At 43.5% G+C, this 18,819-nt stretch overlaps 1 protein-coding gene across 2 annotated transcripts in view; it reads right to left on the reverse strand.

Annotated features, from left to right (window-relative positions):
- ROR1 (receptor tyrosine kinase like orphan receptor 1) overlaps window positions 1–18,819 on the reverse strand; it is a 402,917-nt gene that overhangs the window by 162,961 nt on the left and 221,137 nt on the right. Inside the window, exon 2 of one of the 2 annotated variants that reach the window (XM_079777940.1) lies at window positions 11,471–11,542. In XM_079777940.1, coding sequence (XP_079634066.1) covers window positions 11,471–11,542 — 72 coding nt within the window. Of the gene's footprint in view, window positions 1–11,470; window positions 11,968–18,819 lie in introns of those variants that run through there. The other variant, XM_079777939.1, reaches the window with a different exon arrangement.

The raw sequence follows: 18,819 nt of genomic DNA on the forward strand, positions 1-18,819 counted from the left end.
AAGAACAACATGAGGTCTAGGTGTCCATGAACTAGGTCTTCTACTTAAGAACAGAAAAGGCCCCCAAAGACCATTTGTTATTTTATCCCAAAGTTCAAAGCCACACTGGAATTAATGAGGACACTAATAAGTTTCATAACAGATTGCTTAAATTAATAGGACATTGATTTTGACTCTTCTTTTCACTGTACTTACAAATTTATCTACAGATGTATTTGGGCTTTCTTTATTAGTCAAAAATAAGGCTATAAGACACTGCTTCAAACACTACATAACACGCCTTAGAAGCTTAGTATTACCTGATAAAGAAAACCTCAAGTCATCTTCAAGTCTGAAATAACCACACACAATGCTAAGGAAGGTAGAGTCCATGTCCTTTTGCTCCAGCATTTAACTTTGTCCTTCTCAAAGTCAGAATGTGGAATAACAGGAATTCTTGAATTCCCTCCCCCGCCATTTTATAAATGATCAAAGTGGGACTCAAAGAGGTTAAGGAATTTACCCAAGGCCATACAGCTACTGAGCACTAGAGCAGAAACCGAGACCAACCTGACGACGAAGTCCAAGGAACAGCCTTCCTCCACTTTCTGAGAAGCAGACATAGCAGAAGGAATGAGAATAAAGACCAGTTGGCTCACCATAAGAAAAAACAACCTAAGCTTACGATTTCTCAAAGACAGAACATAGGTTAGCCTTGTGCAATGACACGAAAGAAAGTGTTAATGTGGAAGTGTGCAAATTAGAAAGAAAGCATTAATGTAGAACCACTTAGGAAGCTTTTGGAAGCAGTCACATATAAGCTAGAAAGTTGGATTGTATGACCTCTAAAGGTCATTCAGCTTAGAGATACAGCAGACCCTCTAGGCCCACCTCCTCTCAAAAGAGCCGAGTAGCTGAGCCCCATATCCTAATAGAAGCCCCAGATCCTAAAAGAATCACTTGGCAGGATGAGGGCTGCTGAGGACTGAGAAGAAACTGCCTAGCAGGTTGACGTAGCACCGGAGGGATGGGCTTCAGGGGGTAACTTCAACTCGCTACAGGATGCTTCTGTTAGCACCAAAGTGGCATTAATTTTAAGAGCAGCATCTCAAGGTCTGCCCAGGATTTACCTGTTATCTGGGCCCAAAGTTTGATTAGATGGTCATGATCAGCCTGTTCCCACTAACAATCGTTAGCAGAGAGATGCTTATGACCAACAGAAAGGCTTTCTATGAGCTCATGTCTTCAGTGTGGCTGCACTATTAACCGTTTCCTAGCCCTGGCTGAGTGGCTCAGTTGGCTGGAGCGTCATCTCGAACACTGGAAGGTTGTAGGTCCAATTCCCTGTCAGGGCACATATCTAGATTGCAGGTTCAATCCCCAGTCAGGGCACGTACTTAGGTTGTGGGTTCAATCCTTAGTCAGGGCATGTGCAGGAGGTGGTCGATTGATGTTTGTTTCTCTTCCTCTTTCTCTTTCTCTCTCTCTTTCTCTTTCTTTCTATTTTTGCTTCCCTTCCTCCCTCCCTCCCTCCTTCCCTCCCTCCCTCCTTTCCTTCCTCTCTGTCTAAAAATCAATGAACATATTCTCGGGTGAGGATTTTAAAAAAATAGTTTAGGATAGTTATTTTAAAAAGTATGAAAGTTAAAGAAAAAAACAAAAATTTTTAAAAATCACGGAAGGGCATTAAGAATATACATCTTACAGAGAAGATATTCTATAAGCTCAAAAGTTTACAACCCCATTCTTTCTTTCCTCCCTATAAACATGGATTGCTATTTTAGAAGTAGAGTTATTGAGAATATGGATTGTGTAGTCAGAAAACCTGAACTTGAATCCTGGCTCTGCCATTTAGCAATTGAGTTACTTTATCTCTCTAAGCTTGTTTTCCTGTCTATAAAATGGACACAACAGGACCTCCCACCCATGATTTTATGGCACATTAAATAGGATAATACTGTGAGTAAAGTGTCCAGTACAGCACCTGGGACAGAACAAACATCTAGGAACTATTAGCTATAAGAGTACTTCCTTCCACAGGGATGTGCTACTCCACCAAAAAAGTGAGCTTCATAAGAAGAGAGTGTTTTTTTTACCACTGTGTCTTTAGTATAACGCCTGGCACACCGCTGGCACTCAATAAATACCTGTTGAATGAATGAGTGAATATAAGTGTTTGGGGAAAAACTGAAATTAGAGACCTGGGAAGAATCTCCAGGAAAACATAGCTATCTGAGTTCAAAAGATGAATAAAGGCCATGGATAGAAAAGCCTTGCAAGTCAACGTGAATTCTACACAAGCATATTCCAAAGGCTGGAGTTGGTCAGGTCTGATGAACGTCCAATAGGATCATTTACAGAAAATGAGTTACTCTTAGTTGCAGCAATTGGGGGCAGAGATAGAGCCCTCTGAGGCATGCGGGGAGTTGAACTTCCTAAGCGGCTGGCCCAGCTAAAGCTTGGAGCATTTGTTAAAGCAAATGAAGCATTTGATGGAGTAAACCCAGGCAAAGAGATATTTAAGCATGGGGCCTTGACAGGATCTGCCCTGAAGTAATATCGCTTGGAACTAAAGAGATGATTAGTGAGCTTCTCATGGCCCTACAGGAAATCTTGCCTGGCACAGGAATGCAAAAATTTCCAACCTTGTCTAAGAGCAGTTTCCCCACACTCCACCGCCTCCTAATGATGTCTGTAATGGGTTGCAGAGCTCACTGCCTGCCGAAGGCCTCGCTGCCTTCCTCCTATTGTGGGTCCTTATCCCAAACAAGGGACTTGTCCTGTTTGTGGACTAACTTCCTGTGGCAAGCTCAGGAGAGTTATCATGGAGTTGCGGGCGTGTAAGCCTCCAGAAAACAGGCCAGAGCAAATGAAGGGCTGACCCCTACCTCAGACGGCCATTAGCTGGGCCTCGCCAAGGAAGATGTGAAAATCCTTTGTTCCAGGGTAACGGTCTGTTTTCAAACAGGTATGTTTACATCCTTCTTTAAAGCACCTACCACTCGTGCTTCCCACACAGCCAAGGGAACCATTTGCAGAACACGCCAGCGCCTCTGCCTGGAAGCTGAATGCCCCACTGACAGGCACACAGGGGAGGGGACAGAGGGCTGGTGTGAGGGGCTGGGGCCAAGAGCTGGAGCTGGAGCCGAAATAACTGGCTGCAAAGACCCCTGAGTGGTGAGGCTGGCTCTCTCCGCCCCTTCGTGTGCCAGAGGCAAACTCCTCCCCTCTGAGCAGGCTTGGAAGAATCAAGATTGACTATAAAGGATGGTTTTCCTGCTCTTTTTGACAGAATCCCATAGCCCTCACCTTGTAGGTTCCTTTCCCTAAAGTGCAAAGACTGGTCAAGTAAAGAGTCCTGGAGAGAGCAGCTTGATTGAAGGGGAACTGATTTCCATGCCACGTGCTTCTATGCAGGATTCCAGGCAAAGGGACCAAGAGCTTGTTAGTTCTGGAGAGAAAGCAGCCATAGCAAGCTGGCCAGAACCTCCCCTGCTTTCCTATCAAGACAGTGTTCTCACTGCTTCCAGGTTTAGATCACATTTTTTTTTTTTTTATTGCTATAAAGGAACACGAAACTAACTTTGGGTGATCAGGAAAGTCTTATCTGAGGAGATGACAATTGCGCCCAGACCTGAAGGAGGAGAAAGCAAGAGAAGAGGATTCTGGGTAGAGAGAATAGCATATCAATATGCCCTTCGGTCAGGAATGAGCCTGGCTTGCTGGAGGGGCTTCAAGGAAGCTAGTGTGGCTGGGCACAGCCTGCTGGGGAGAACAGTGCAAGGTGAACTTTGGGAGATGTAGACAATGCTGGATCATTAGGCCTAAGACTTCCGGACTTGCCCTGTGGTTCCATTGCTGTCCTAGGTCCTCTCTATCAAAGTAAAATCCCTCTGTGCTTTAGACCTTAACCTACAACATTTTTCTCCCCAGAGAATGCAATACTGCCTTTCACAGAGAGTTAAACATCACATTATAATCAGTAATGATAATCCGTTACACATAAAGTACTTTATATATTTTTAAGCATTACACACACACACACACACACACACACACACACACACACACACACACACAAATCAGTTTTAGAAAAATTTATTTTTATAAAATGTAGTTCCTAGAATTTTAAAGTTGGGAAAGATAGGAGAACTTCTCATGCTACAAGGAAGAAACGCAAGTTCGGAGATTTATCTGAGGTTCCAGCTGTTGTTTCATTAGAGTAGCAGCTTGGAATAGAAATACTGGTATAATACCAGTGACATGTGTGATGGTAACATGTTTAGTAGCCACATTTAAAAGAATCAGGCAAAATTAAAGTTAATAATAGATTTCACATAGTCCAATATGTGAAACATTATCATTTCAACATGTAATCAGTAAAAATTTATTATAAGTTATTTTAAGTCCTTTCTTCATACTAAGCCTTTGGGATCCAGTTGTGGCTGTTCACTTACACTAATCTCATTGTGAACTGACCACTTGTAGGTGCTCGGCAGCCTCAGGTAGCTAGTGTCTGAAGCCTTGGAGCTTCATAATGGCCATGGAGTTGAGTTGGGTCTGAATATATAAGCTCTTTCTTAAGTGCTCTACCCCAGATCATGCTACCTTACCCTTGGGAATAACAGAACATCTGCAGTGAGCAGCTACCTGTGCTAGAGACTGTGAGGGCACGTCACACTTTATCTGGCCCTTGTGACAACCCTTTAGAGCCAATGTCACTTCCCCCCTTTCTCCATAGGAGGTTATAGAGGTTCCAAGTGCTTCTGTTGTTGACAGTGGCAGGACAACGTCAGTCCTTTAACGAAAGTGATGCTATCAACATTAGGAGGATATGGCTAAGGCCAAAACCTGCTGAAATTGGGCTGTATTAAACACCACATGGCTCCCCCAGCAATTTCACCAGAAGTTCCTGCAACCAGCTACCAGTTTTGAAAATGAAACAAAGGATGGATGAGCTGCCAGAGACTCCAATCCCAGAAGGACTGTCCTTTACCTTACCAAGTGCCGAGGTTCCTGTCCCAGTCCACCCCTATCTTGCCCCTTCACCCACTACATGCTCCAAATACACATAATAAGTTGCACGAGGAAAGGACTCAGCTACCCCATTCAAACTAGCTGTGAACTAAGCTCCAAGCTATCAGCCAGCCAATACCATTTAAATAGACTCTTTATGTGCCATGGAAAATCAAATAGAAGAGAGGGGGAACAAGAGGAAGCTACCACTCCTGAACTATAGAACCTGGCCCCAGCCCCTTGACGGTAAAGTTCTCAAGGAAGAGGTGCATTAAGGTGGCCAGGCCAGCATGTATTTGTCTATTGTGACCATGCAGACATCTGTCCTGTGGCAATCCATAGATGTGTTTCTTGGCCAGGAAAACCATCTTAGGTGATAGATGCCAATACCTCCACCCACAAGAGAGCAAAAGGAAGCTCAGAGTCATAGTAACTCCAGAACCATGTTCATGAAGACCATGCTGTGCATTTCCCTACTATGTGCAAACCTCCAAGGCCGTGGAGAAAACCAGCTCTCCATTTAAAAAAGCAAGCCAGGCCCGGCCAGCATGGCTCAGTGGTTGAGTGTCGGCCTATGAACCAGGGGGTCACTGTTTGATTCCCAGTCAGGGCACATGTCCAGGTTGCTGGCTCGATCCCCAGTGGAGGGCATGCAGGAGGCAGCCAATCAATGATTCTCTCTCATTATTGATATTTCTATCTCTCTCTCCCTCTCCCTTCCTCTCTGAAATCAATAAAAATATATTAAAAAATAAAAATTAAAAATAAACATAAAAAAGCAAGCCAGGGCAAAACGACCCCCAAATCTAGTCTGTCAGCACAGAGAACTAGTTGCAGTTGGAAGCAGGCCTTGGTATTTTTTTTAAGTAGTAGGCTCCCTCCCTTTCTGCTACCTAGGGCTACAATTTCCAGTCCTTTCTCCAAAAGAAACATTTGGCTTTCTGTAGAGAACCTCTGAGACCTCATGTGACTGAAAATGGAGGAAGGGGATAAGAGGCCCTCATCACACCCCACCCCAAACCCCCTGGGGAAGCTGAGGTTGGGCCCCTGTGGATCCATGTACTTTAGGAGGCCCTTGGTTCTGAAGCATTTGTTTCAGACATTGCCCCCCTGCCCCATCAATAGTAGCTTTCATCAGCTCTTCCCTGGTGGTCTTGTCTCCTTTCAATTTCATTTCCTGTTGGAAAGGTAACTGTTTAGTACCACTGACTGCACTGGGTTAACAGAAAACCAGGGCCTGAGTGAGGCTGGGGAGCCAGGGTGGGATTGATGGGTGGAACAGAGTGGCCAAGTGAAGAGAACGGCATTCAAGAATATCACGTGTTGGATTTTATTTTGACTGCTCCCCCAAGAGAGAGAAATTGCACCGCAGGAGCAGGGGATAGAAAGGCAAGGGAGATAGTCACCAGCTGCCATGCTGCATTTGGCCGGAGGCCTTGGTAAGAGTCTTGGCACTACCACTCACCAGCTGTGCCCCACAGCCAAGTCCTTTAACTCCATGAGCCTCCGTCACCTACCTGTTCTACTGCAAAGGATGGTGTGAATTCACATGATGTGTGCAACATGCTTAGCAAGCGCATCACACCTAGTAGGTATTTGCACGTAGTAGCTATGAACTGGCACAGATGGTGTTTGAACCTATACAATTTAACACCAGATTTTCTACTACACACCGACATTGTGCAATATGAGCATGTCCATAGATTAGAGAGCCCATGATTTTAAAGAAACAGGCACGAAATAGAGCATTTCAATACAGCATGGTAAAGACTCTAATCAAGATAGATATAAAGAGGTATAAAGCCCACATATGAAATATTTAGGGGCACTGTTGGCAGCATGGTCAATGGGGTTGATGGAAGATTTTATTAATTCTCTTTCTCTCCTCTAGAATGTAAAGTACAACAAAGCGGGAATACAGCCTGTCTTACTCAGCACTGTGCTTCTTAGGAGCTCTATGGGGAAAAGGGGGTGAGCGAATGTTTATGGTGATGCTTAAGTAAAGAAGGAGTTAGCCAAGTGTAAAACGGGGCTAAAGATATCCAGTCGGAAGAAACTGCACCAACAAAGACATATCCCTAAACACATCTTTAGGAAATTAAGAGGCAGGTTGTTGAAACAAATGGAGTACAAAGTATGGAGTATAGGGGTGAGGAGAGAGGACTCGACAGGGGTAAGACCATGGAAAAATCTTGTTTACCAAGCTAAGAAGCATGGCGCTTATGTGGGTGAACACTTGTGTATAAGGCCATTGTGGGCAGCTGCTGGCATGGGCTGATTTAACAGGACCTGCAATTCCTGTTCCAAGCCTAAAATATGCTTTCCTTGCGAGACTGCCAAAGTACCTATGATTTTTTTTTTTATTATCAAGCCCAAAGTAATAACCACATTAACCAGAAACAGCTGCTACTTCTTATTCTCCAATTAGTTTATCAGATTTGCTAGCCAGATCAATTTTCACAGCAACCATATGAGGTAGTTACTTTCATTAGCTCATTTGACAAATGAGAAGACCAAAGCACAGATAGGTTGGTTGGCTTGCCCAAAGTCACACAGCATTCCAGTAGTAGAGTCAGGATGCAAACTTAGTTACCTTGGCTCCAGAATCCATTCTCTTAACCACCACTTTATTTCAAATATATCTTCCAGTTCACCATTTCTCTTTTCAGTTGAATGCATCCACTGTTTAACCCATTTGGTGAATTTTTCATTTCTATAACTTCTTAAATTCTAGAATTTCTATTTAGTTCTTTTAAAATGTCTACTTTTTTTGTCATATTATCCTGTACTTGCCCTATGGTTTCTATTCCCTCTTTCATCACGAAACATTTTCTAACATTTATGCTCTCAAATTTGTCTGTTGTCTTTAGTTTCTAAGATATGAACTTCTCCACGTGTTTGATCTGCTGGCTCTCACTTATGGTGGCATTTTCTCTCTCTCTCTCTCTCTCTCTCTCTCTCTCTCTCTCTCTCTCTCTCTTTCTTATGGTGGCATTCTCTCTCTCTCTCTCTCTCTCTCTCTCTCTCTCTCTCTCTCTCTCTCTCTCTCTCTCTGTGTCTCCTATTAATCCTCACCCAAGGATATTTTTCCATTGATTTTTGGAGAGAGTGGAAGGAACGGGGAGAGACAGAGAGAGGGAAACATGGATGTGAGAGAGACACATTGATTGGTTGCCTCCTGCATGCACCCTGACCAGGACAGGTTATCGAGCATGCCACTGAGGTATGTGCCCTCGACTAGAATTCAACCCAGGACCCTTCAGTTTCAGATGCTCTATCCACTGAACCAAATGGCTAGGGTGCATTTTTCCTGTCTTGCATGTACTATAATATATAAAAGTAAACTTAACATCAGCAGGAGTTTGCTGTTGTTGTTTTGATTTTTTAAATTTTGATTTTGGTGGGAGATCCACATGCACTGAGATGTTGAGACACTTTTATGACCTGCTTTTCAGTATCTCACAGTTCAATTAATTCCAGACCAAGTTTTTACATTATCTTCTTGGCTTGTGGCTTGTGCACTACACAATAAGAACCCTGAACCCATACACATGTTTAGCATAGGTTTGGTTTGGATTTCTCATGGGTGATCCCCATGTCCCAGGATGGCTGACAGAATTCCATACCAGAAACCTCAGCAGAATCTTCCTTATTTCATGCTCAGCCCTGTCATTCCTCACTGACAGCTAGCTACACAGGTGGTTGTTGGCTATGGCCTCAACGCTCATCCCCACTGGGTACTTACTGAAACTCCAGCCCCTAAGAACCCTACATACTGCCCATATTTTCATAGGACCTTTTGTTTAATTCCTTCTCGCTAATCGTTGCTCCATTACTGAGCTTGCTCTTCGTTTCTAGCACCTGGGATTTCTACTTTTTGCAGATAAGTCTGGCAATGGATTTTTTCCCCATTGTATATTTTCACCAGCATCTCTCTGTAATTGGCTGATATGTCCCTTGACAACCTAGTCTATCAAATTGACCAGAAGGTTATGATTAAGCATGTAGATATCAATCTTTCCCTTATGGAGGACAGAGACCTTTGTCTGATTCATCTTTCCATCCTAAGTCTTTAGACAGTGCCCAGAACAGAGTAGGCAGCAATCAAGATTTGATCAATGAATGAATTAATTAATCATCTTTTCTTTGAAGTGGGAATGAAAGACCAAGCAATAATGATCTTCTAGACAAAGAAGATACCAAGAATCCCTGGAAAGCCATCCATGCTCTCTGGAAGATCATGCTGAACATACAAAAAGTTTGAGGCCTGCCTGAGTTCAGTCCTTTGGCCGGTAGGTTCATTACTACTGACACTACTTCTCTCTTGAAAGGCAATCACCGCTAATTACATGCTGGTCTAGCAGAACTATGAAGGCTGGCAGGCTAGGAGCTTCACAGGGCTCTGCTGCCTTTCAGCACACACTGATGTCCTTTCAGAGCCACACTTGGAACCTGATTAATAGCATGTAGGGGCAATAATGTCATTTTTCTTGTTGGTGCCAAAAGGAGCTGGCCAATTAAGTTCACATTTTTGGAGCACCTGAGTAGGCACAGAGTAGGCACAGAGTTAACGTTTAGTGGGCTTCATGTCTTCTTCTCCATTAAAAACAGTTCATAAATGTTTGTTGAAACTCTTCTGCCTCCTGGGCACTGTGCTTGGTGCTGGAGGTGGAGAAGAATAACATACAGTCCCTGTTTCAAGCCTTAATTAGAAAAAGAATTTCCAGATCAAATTGAATAAAAATTACTCTAAATGTCCTTTGATTTAAGGTGAAAAGACATCTCACCTCATCCTGCCACCCTAAAATTCCTAAGAAGTATAACCAGCAAAATAATTTTGCCTATGACTATCTTGTACAGGTCTCTCACTTAAGAGAGACAATACAACTCCCAGTGAATACATGAACAGATAATAGAGAGCTGATCTTCAAAGGCAATTTTTTATTTATTTTTTGGTTAATCCTCACCCAAGGATATTGTTCCACTGATTTTTAGGGAGAGTAGAAGAGAGAGGGAAAGACAAAGAGAAACATTGATGTGAGAGAAACACATCGATTGGCTGCCTCCTAAACGAGCCCTGACCAGGGCCCCAGCCAGGGAGGAACCTGCAACCAAGGTGTGTGTCCTTGACCGGGATAGAACCTGGGAGTCTCTGGTCTGCAGGCCGACGCTAACTGGCTAGGGTTGATCAAAGGCAGTTTTTGACAATGACTTTTGAGTTCCTTTTATCATTATAATCCCAAAAACTTGAATTATGCCTGAACTAAATTAGAAACTCAGTAAGTCTGTTGAATGTATTGGCACATATATATGTGGATGTGGCCCATCCACCTATGTCCCCAGATATGGTGTGGCCCATCATTCTGCACATATTCATTGAGGATTTCCTATGAACGGCAGTCTGTCTGAGATCTTGTGATCAGGACAAAGACAAAAAATAAAAAATAAATAATAAAAAAGAACAAGATAGATATCTTACCTACAAGGAATTTCCAGGTTTAAGGGTGAGGTGTCTAGGTATGTAAGTCACCATGATATAACAGAAAATGCAAAGAGAAAACATGGAAATGGGCTATGGGAGTTCCAAAGGATAGGCCACTTCCTGCAGAGGGATTAGGTAAGACTATGGCTCATGGAGACTTGATGCTCAGACTTGAAGGAGAAGTAATTTGCTGCCTTGTAGAAGGGAGAGAGTGGGTATTGGCAAGGAAGGAGGGGCCAGTCATGAGAAGAATGACTTAGACAAAAGCAGAGGGGCAGAAAAGCACAGGCTATATAGACAGAAATACAAATTTGGCTGGAAATGCGTAAAGGGGCATAGAGGGGACCTAGGAGAAATAAGGCTGGAAAGGTAATATGAGGCCATTGCAGGGGCTTTAAATGTGTCCTGATTTATCATTCCAGGATATAGGCTCTCTACAGAGTAGCCGGTGCTTAGCATATGGCCAGGCTTCATTAATACTACAACAACCTCATAGTAGCAACCTGCTCCCCGCATGCACAGAGGAAGCTGCCATCTGTATGCGCAGGCAATTACAAACACTTCACATACTCTGTCCTGAACCCTGCAAGCGTATCAAATACTCACTGTAAAAGGTCACCCAGCAAACAGCTCTGAGCAATCCTGGCTCAGGCAGAATCAAATCCCCTAAATAAGATCCACTAGAGGCAGTGTCAGGAAGGTCAGCAACAACCCTATTTCACATCTTGAAGCGTTTTCACCATGTGGAACATTTTAGGGAAGAAGGGAAAGGCAAGAGAAAGAGAGAGAGAAGAAAAAAAACCCTCCAGAAAAAATAGAATTCCAAGTCATTAAATGTGAAATGATCACAAAGTAAGCAGGGAATTTATTTTGGCCCCCACCTCTTTCTAGTGATCTAAAAAGCAGTTGATTTCAAAGTAGCTGTGCCAGGGTTCGAAATGGAGTTTCACGCCTCCCTTCCTCCCCCTCCCCCAGTGCGTCCCCACTGTGTACCTTTGTCGAGTTCACTTGAAATGTTCCATGATGAGGTAGGCACTAACTCAGCAGTGACTGACAACTCTGTTTCTGAAAAGAAAAAGAAGGGAGGGGAGAGAGATGAGGGCAACATTAACCTCAGTAACTTATGGGCTGTTAGAAGCATTACAGGAGATTTCCAAAGGCCCTGCCTTCTGAGAGCGACCGCTGCCATTCCGTAGCTTATTAAACAGAACGGCCGCGCCCCCTGCCAGGCAGAGGCGCCTGCCTTGGAGAGGCTGTCCAGATGAACGATCTGTATGTAGGCCAGATTGGCAGGTTGTTGTCTTTGAAACACAGGCTTAAAAATTAAAATCCAAATATTTCATTAACGAAAAACCAAGCCTGCAAAAATGATCCGCCATTATCAAACAAGCTCTCCTGTGTCTTGTTAGAAGGCCAGTCTTAGACGGATATATTCAACAGTCCTCCCACGAAAAATAAGGAAGACCAATGTTGCTTTTGCTGCTGATTTCATTCGTGTTTGTGAATTTATAGCATTTGTATTCCTAGAGAAACTTCAATGTCTCTATATTGAAGCCCTCAGTCAAGACCAAAAATAGCATTTGAATACTGAGAGCCATCTGTGGTTAACTGAACTTAAAAGATAAATTTCAAAAACACCATAGTACATTTTCCTAGGATTGCACTAATCTCTAGTGTATTGACTTCTACACACACACACACACACACACACACACACACACTCACTATATTATGGAACTTTAGTGCTGTACAGGACCTCAGAGTGCCCAGAGCCCAGGCCATTAGAGATATGGTACCCATGCCGTAAGTTCCTCTTCCTTCAATCTGGTACAGACATCACTCATCAATCATGGCCCTTCTTGTCTAGTAAACCTGGGATCTGCCTAGGCGTCTTTTGAACACAGTCCTCTAGGCAGCCACTAAGAATGCATCTGAGTTGGAATACAAGGTGAACTTTATTAAGTGGAAGAACTGGGATTCAAATCCAGGTCTGTCTGACTCTGCCACCCACACAACTCCCAGCAGCCCATGCTGCCTAGTACTCAGGTCTGTGAAACAAACCCCAGTTGCTTTTCACCTCACCTCTCCCTTGCTTCACCTTTTCACCTAGATAAGCACACTTTCCACATTTCCTTATTTGCTGATGGGGACTGTCTGCCACATGGCTGTAGGAGCCACACGCCACCGTCAGTGAGCTTGGCCAAGGACAGGATGTTTACCTGCGGAGACCTTGAGGGGCCCACTGGTAGCTTGTCTCCTGAGTCTTCGATCAATCTGCCACGCACGGCTGAGACAAAGGGTTGTTTGGTTTGCACATACCTCCTTGGCTTGCCTCTTTCCCTGTCCACGTGGGAAAGGAAGCCAGTGGGAAAGAAAGTACACAGACCATACATGCCCTCCCTATTTCATATGGCCCCCGTTGCCTCCTACCCCCTGGAGGGGGAGGGGGGAAAGGAAGCATAGCTTCTTTTAAGGGTACCTGAAGTATGACATAAAGCACATAAAATTCCAAATACGAAACCAAAAAGAAAATTTTACCCAAAGAAGAAAACAGCTTAACACAACACCCCAGGAAAAGGCAGTGCTTCTGCTTCAGCCACTTGTCCTGGGAAGAGCATTTACGCAGGTGAGCTCACAGGAAGAGCTGAGTGTCTACCCTGCAGGGCCCTCAGAGAATGACTCCCACCCAAGTTCCACCCTGGCCCCATCCTGATACCACCCAAGTGGCGCTTTGAATAATAATAGCCCCTTGTTTGCAGTAGCATGGGCCACTGTGGTTTGCCTTAGAAAAAGGCCCATCAGCCCAGCCAGTGTGATTCAGTGATTGAGCGTTGACCTATGAACCAGGAGGTCAAGGTTCGATTCCTGGTCAGGGCACATGCCCGAGTTGCTGGCTCCATCGCCAGTGTGAGGCATGCAGGAGGCAGTGGATCAATGATTTTCTCTCATCATTGATGCTTCTCTCTCTCTCTCTCTCTCTCTCTCTCCCTCCCTCCCTCCTTCCTCTCCCTCTCCCTCTCCCTCTCCCTCTTCCTCTCCTTCTCCCTCTCCCTCTTCTTCTCCCTCTCCCTCTCCCTTCCTCTTTGAAATCAATAAAAATATTAAAAAAAAAGAAAAAGGTTCATCAAGCACTCCAATGCGCACACTTCGGGGAATTTGGGGCATTTCAGGCGCGAAAGCTAAGGGTGGCGAAGTGGTGGGATTAAGACAGATCATGACAATATTTACATTCAATATTTTCATAGCTCCATCTTACTGTTGCTCACAGTTACATTGCCAGCATTACAGGCTTCATTTTGCAGTACTAATTTTATAGAAAGTTAGTTGTAGTATGTCACTTGGTTTTTCTAACCTGAGTTTGAATATAATTCAATCGCTGATTGAATGTAATTTAGGGCTGATGACAAATGAATAGAATCTTGGCACTGCTAACAGTGAAATTGTCCCCATGTGTCCCTGGACAATAATTACCACTCGGTTCGTGGGGTACAGCAAAGATCATTTCAATTCACAAGCTCATTAAGGGACTGTGATGATTTGGAGGAATGTTATTCTCAGCCTCAAGATCTATTGCTTTAGATAACGGCATGTTCAGCTTCTCAGATAAAATGATAATAAAAACAGATAAAGTATTTTGAATTATAAATAATCTCCCTCTGAAAAGTATTATCTTGAGCCACATTTGCAAAAGGTTATTTTATGTGAAAAGTTTAGTATTAGTAATTCCCCTCACAAAAATAATGTTTAATAAGCCCCCCCCCCCCGACCCGCCCCATGAAAGGAAGGCTGAAGTTTACCTAAAAAAATTTGAACACATCTCAACTTGACCTCCATCAATTCCAGAGTCAGCAGCAGTGTTAGAGAGAGACATGACCATCAGTCTTGACCCTGCAGTACAGGCATGTCAAACGCACAGCCCGCGGGCCTCATGCCTCATTTGTTTGGCCCGTGTTAACCTTTGAGTTTGACATGCTTGCTGTAGTATCTCCACTGATGGACTCAGCTCCTCTCCTATTCTCACCGTGGCTGAGGGATGAGACCAGCAGCTTTTCTTTGTGTAACATTACCGTGGTAACAGCAAATTAGCATGTGTCAATTAGGGCACAGTACAATATTTCATGGAAATAGACACCTAGATTAAAATACTAACTTCTGCCATCGATAATTCTGTGACCATGAGAAAGCTACTTTCTGTAAGATGGGGACAATAAAGCTGTCTCACAGGACGGCAGGAAGGATTAAACTAGACAGTGGGCCATAGGGTCCTGTACAGTGCCCAGCACAGAACACACACTCAGGGATCTTTCACGCTGCCCCCTCTGTCCAGTAAGGCAGAGGTAGCCATCCTCCATGTGGACATACTCCAGTTAGCTGCTAGGTCCTTGTCTGGGTTTGAAATAACGCAAATGCCATGGTTTTAGAAAGATTCTATTTCGCATGCCTCACTAATCCAAGCCAATCTTTTCATTTTGTGAGGTTTTCCTGAATTGGTCACCAGCTCTCTCAGAACGTAAGTGTTTTATGTGGCTTGATCCAATTGAGGCAAATGGAGCATGTTTTAGAAAACTCCAGCTCTTATCTTTCCTGACCTCGGCGGGAGGGCGCACCATTCTTCTCCCGATTTGATCAATAGGAGCTATTATCTTTGCAGTTTCACTGATGATTGACTTCTTGGCACTGATTCTGCAAACCATAAGGTTTTGGTATTTAAGCCTGAACAGTGGGAGTGTTATTTGGAGGGAAGGGGGGAAAAAAAATAAGCCCTTGAATCCTCCTCATTGATAAAAGCCTGTGCTTTCCAAAAGGATTACTGGTTCGTCTCAGCAGTTGGCAGGTAGAGACCCAACGTTCACAGGATGCAGAAGCTCTTCCAAAAAGAACCCAGCCATGCCACATCCTGTCTCCTGAGCCAGTGATACGTGAGGTTACACAGACACGGACCAGCACACTCATGAGACCAGTGTCCAGCCCAGTGGTCACAAATGAGAGCGTGAGGGGACAAGTTGCTACCCCAGTGCCTTTCTCATAAATGTGGCAAAGCCGTTAAATTGTTGAAGAAAGAAAAAGTTTTTTAAATATACTAACAGTGAAATTGTCCCCATGTGTCCTTCTATCTAAAAAGATGAATGTGGCATTATTCATCTTTTTAGATAGAAGAAATTGGGGGGAAAAAAGTTCTCCAGATTTTCTCAAATCTATAAGGCTCTCCTTGTGCTCGGAGATCTTCTCAACAATTCTACAAGGTGGGTAGGTACCATCCTCACCTTCATTTAAAGATTGAAGAACCTGAGGCAGGACATACTAAGGCACTTGCCTACTTAAGGTTGTTGGGGTGGGAATGGGGATTGTGGTCAAACCCAGGGGGGTCTGAAGGCAGAGCCAGTGTCTCAAACTGCCAAAATGGGGTGGGGTGGAGGCTGCTCTCAGACCTCAGACCCTCTCAGCCCCAGAGGACCCTGTGAACTTCAAGCTCTGCAGAACACAGTGTGAGAACGAGTACCAGAGGCTACACTCCTCCCCCATCAGTGGTTGGTCCCCTAATTCTAAAACCTGAAGAGGATGGTGGGCAACACAAAGGGAGGAGAGGAAGCAAGTCTCGATCACACACGAATGCTTTCCCCCCTTGGGAAATACTATCCTTTCTTTAAATCTGCTAAACTAATATTTAAGTTCACACACAGTTCTTGTATTTAAAGGAATTATGCTATCAAAGCACCATGGCGACACACATCTTTAAAGTGAATACAAACAGTCTTGAAAACTATCTTACTTGAAATTGTCATACTTGGGGTCTCTTCCATGGAACTCTAGGGATTCACTCATTCGACACACATGTGCATGGTCATTTCCCATGTATAAGAACTGGGATGAAAAAAGCTTGACCTGATCCCTAATAATGATCAAGAACCTACAGTCTACGGGGAAAGTAGAACAGAGACAAGATTATAAACTATGATGGGGCAATAGTAGAAAAGGGCAGAAACCGCCTCCCTATCCCATGAGTCATTCCTCCCACCTCATCCCATCCAGACCAGACACCCAGACTACCAAATAAAATATCATAAAAAATATAACGCATAGCAGTGATTGAAGAGGACATTCTCAGGTGCCCAAAAGGAAGAGAACAGCAATTGGGAACTGATGCGGAAGGTGCCCTCTGGGCTGCGGGCTGCGGTATCAGTGCCCATTTGAAAACCAAAGATGTGGCCCGAAGAATTTCTCCCCTAAAGGCTTCATGAGAGCCTGGAGAGCCCCCATCTGTGGGAAGCGGGTAGAAACACTTCTCCCCATGGCTCAGACAGCTCCTAGGGCTCTTATAGTCCATCCAGACCTTGGGTAGGGTGAGAGGAAATGTCTACACAGGAAATCAAAAGGGTGTGTAAAGACCCGAGAGGTCCAAGGTACCCTTCACCCAGTTTCCCTCTATGGTGATAATATCTATAATCATGGTACAATATAAAAACTAGGGATTTGACGTTGTTACAATGTGTGTAGAGTTCTATGTCATTTCATCACATATGTAGACCTGATGAAACCACCGCTGTAATTGAGACAAAGAACTATGTCAGCACCAAAGATCTCCCTCATGTTACTTTGTAATAGTCACACCCATCCTTTCCTCCCAACCACACCCAATGCCCGACCATACGTAATCCTGGCAACCACCAATCCCGTCTCCATCTCTAGAATCTTGTTGTTTCAAGGATGTTACATATACGAACTCATAAAATGCCCTTCATGTCCACCCAACTTGTTGTGTATCTCAATGGTTTGCTCTTTTTTATGGCTGAGTAGTATTCCATAGTATCAATGTACCAAACTTTGTTTAACCATTTATCTCAGACATTTGGTTGTTTCCATTTTCTGTTGGTTTAGAGTAAAACTGTTATGAATCCACTCACAGCCTTTGTGCTAAATTCTTTATTTCAATAATAAGAAAGTTAAATCTAGAAGGAGTTGTATGCAAAGAAGCAATAATAAGCCAATAAATGGGAAAATACATTGAAAATGTTAAATAAACTTTGACATTAAACTAAATATGTGATAAGAGGCACAACAGAGGTAAACAGAGGGTTGTAAGGCAGCACTGAGAAACAGTACATTCTCCAGATGTGGAGAGGGAACCTCAAAGGATCAGGGCCTGGGAAAGATCGTTCCAGACTGAGAAGAGGCCTGTGTATTAGAAATACTACAGCACATTAGGGAAGGTCAAACAACTTGGTCATACTCAAATACACAGAAGCAACTTTTTCCAACAGATAAACAGTAATTTCCAAATTTCAGGGCTTCTCATTTTTGTTTTGTTTTTCTTAAAGACAAAAAGGAAATATCCCTGCTAGTTATTGGGGAGACAGGATCTTCTTAGGGCCAGTGCAAAGTCCTCACAGAAATTTGAAAGTGGCTCAAACCTGAATATTCCCCAAGAAGTCCACATGAATGGATCCAAAGTTAGCATTCCCTCATTCATCCATGGTGCCTGCCACTCCATGGAGGCTCAATGCAACAAAAGAATCCATTTACTAGTATTTCCAGCTTCCGAACAAGTTGGCAAAGACACAGTAAAGAAAAAAAGGAAGCATGCTGGAAAATGCTTAGCTCAGAACTTGGTCTTATCTCCTAGGGAGGCTTCATTTCCTTTCCTTTCGGAAGCTGCAGACACCTTAGATTTCCAATGACATCAACAAACTTCACTCTTTTCTTCTGGTTTCCACTTGGCTGCTCTTCCTTCTATGATTTTCCCCTCAAAAGCGCCTTCTGGCAATTTTTCCTTCTTACTCATCCTGCTGTGTCATCTGTCTTTGTCTGCCATTTAATTTCCCCCTTTGTATGGCCCACGCACACTCTCATTTCATAGTCTATAATCCATTTTGTAGTAAAAGCCTATTGCTCTGTAATTGTCTCTGGCCAATTCAAAGTCACCTGCCACTCAAAAGAAACAAGAGACCCAAGAAAGATGCTTTCCTAGCTGCAATTCCATGGCAGCCTAAGAGTTTATTGTTGACTCTTGCAAAACAAATAAAGTCTTGGTTAACTTCTGTACACCCTGGGAATGAACTTAAGTTGTACTGGGTGTTTCCTAAAGCCATAGTGAGTATATTAGCATGGAACTTTGGAAAACCAGATGGCCAGAAAGGATTTCGTTTAAAACTCCTTACTTTCAACTGGAGTTTAATGTTATTATGTTCACTGATTCATCCATCCATCTATTTATTCATTCATTCAACAAATATTTATTGAGCACCTACTGTCTTCCAAACTAGCTAAGTGCTAGCTAGGTGCTGGGATGTAACAGTGAACAAACCAAGACTGTTCCTATATTGGATAATCTAATTTCCTTCTTG

The sequence above is a fragment of the Cnephaeus nilssonii genome, assembly GCF_951640355.1.
Source record: "Cnephaeus nilssonii genome assembly, chromosome: 7".
In the NCBI taxonomy this organism is placed as follows: Eukaryota; Metazoa; Chordata; class Mammalia; order Chiroptera; family Vespertilionidae; genus Cnephaeus; species Cnephaeus nilssonii.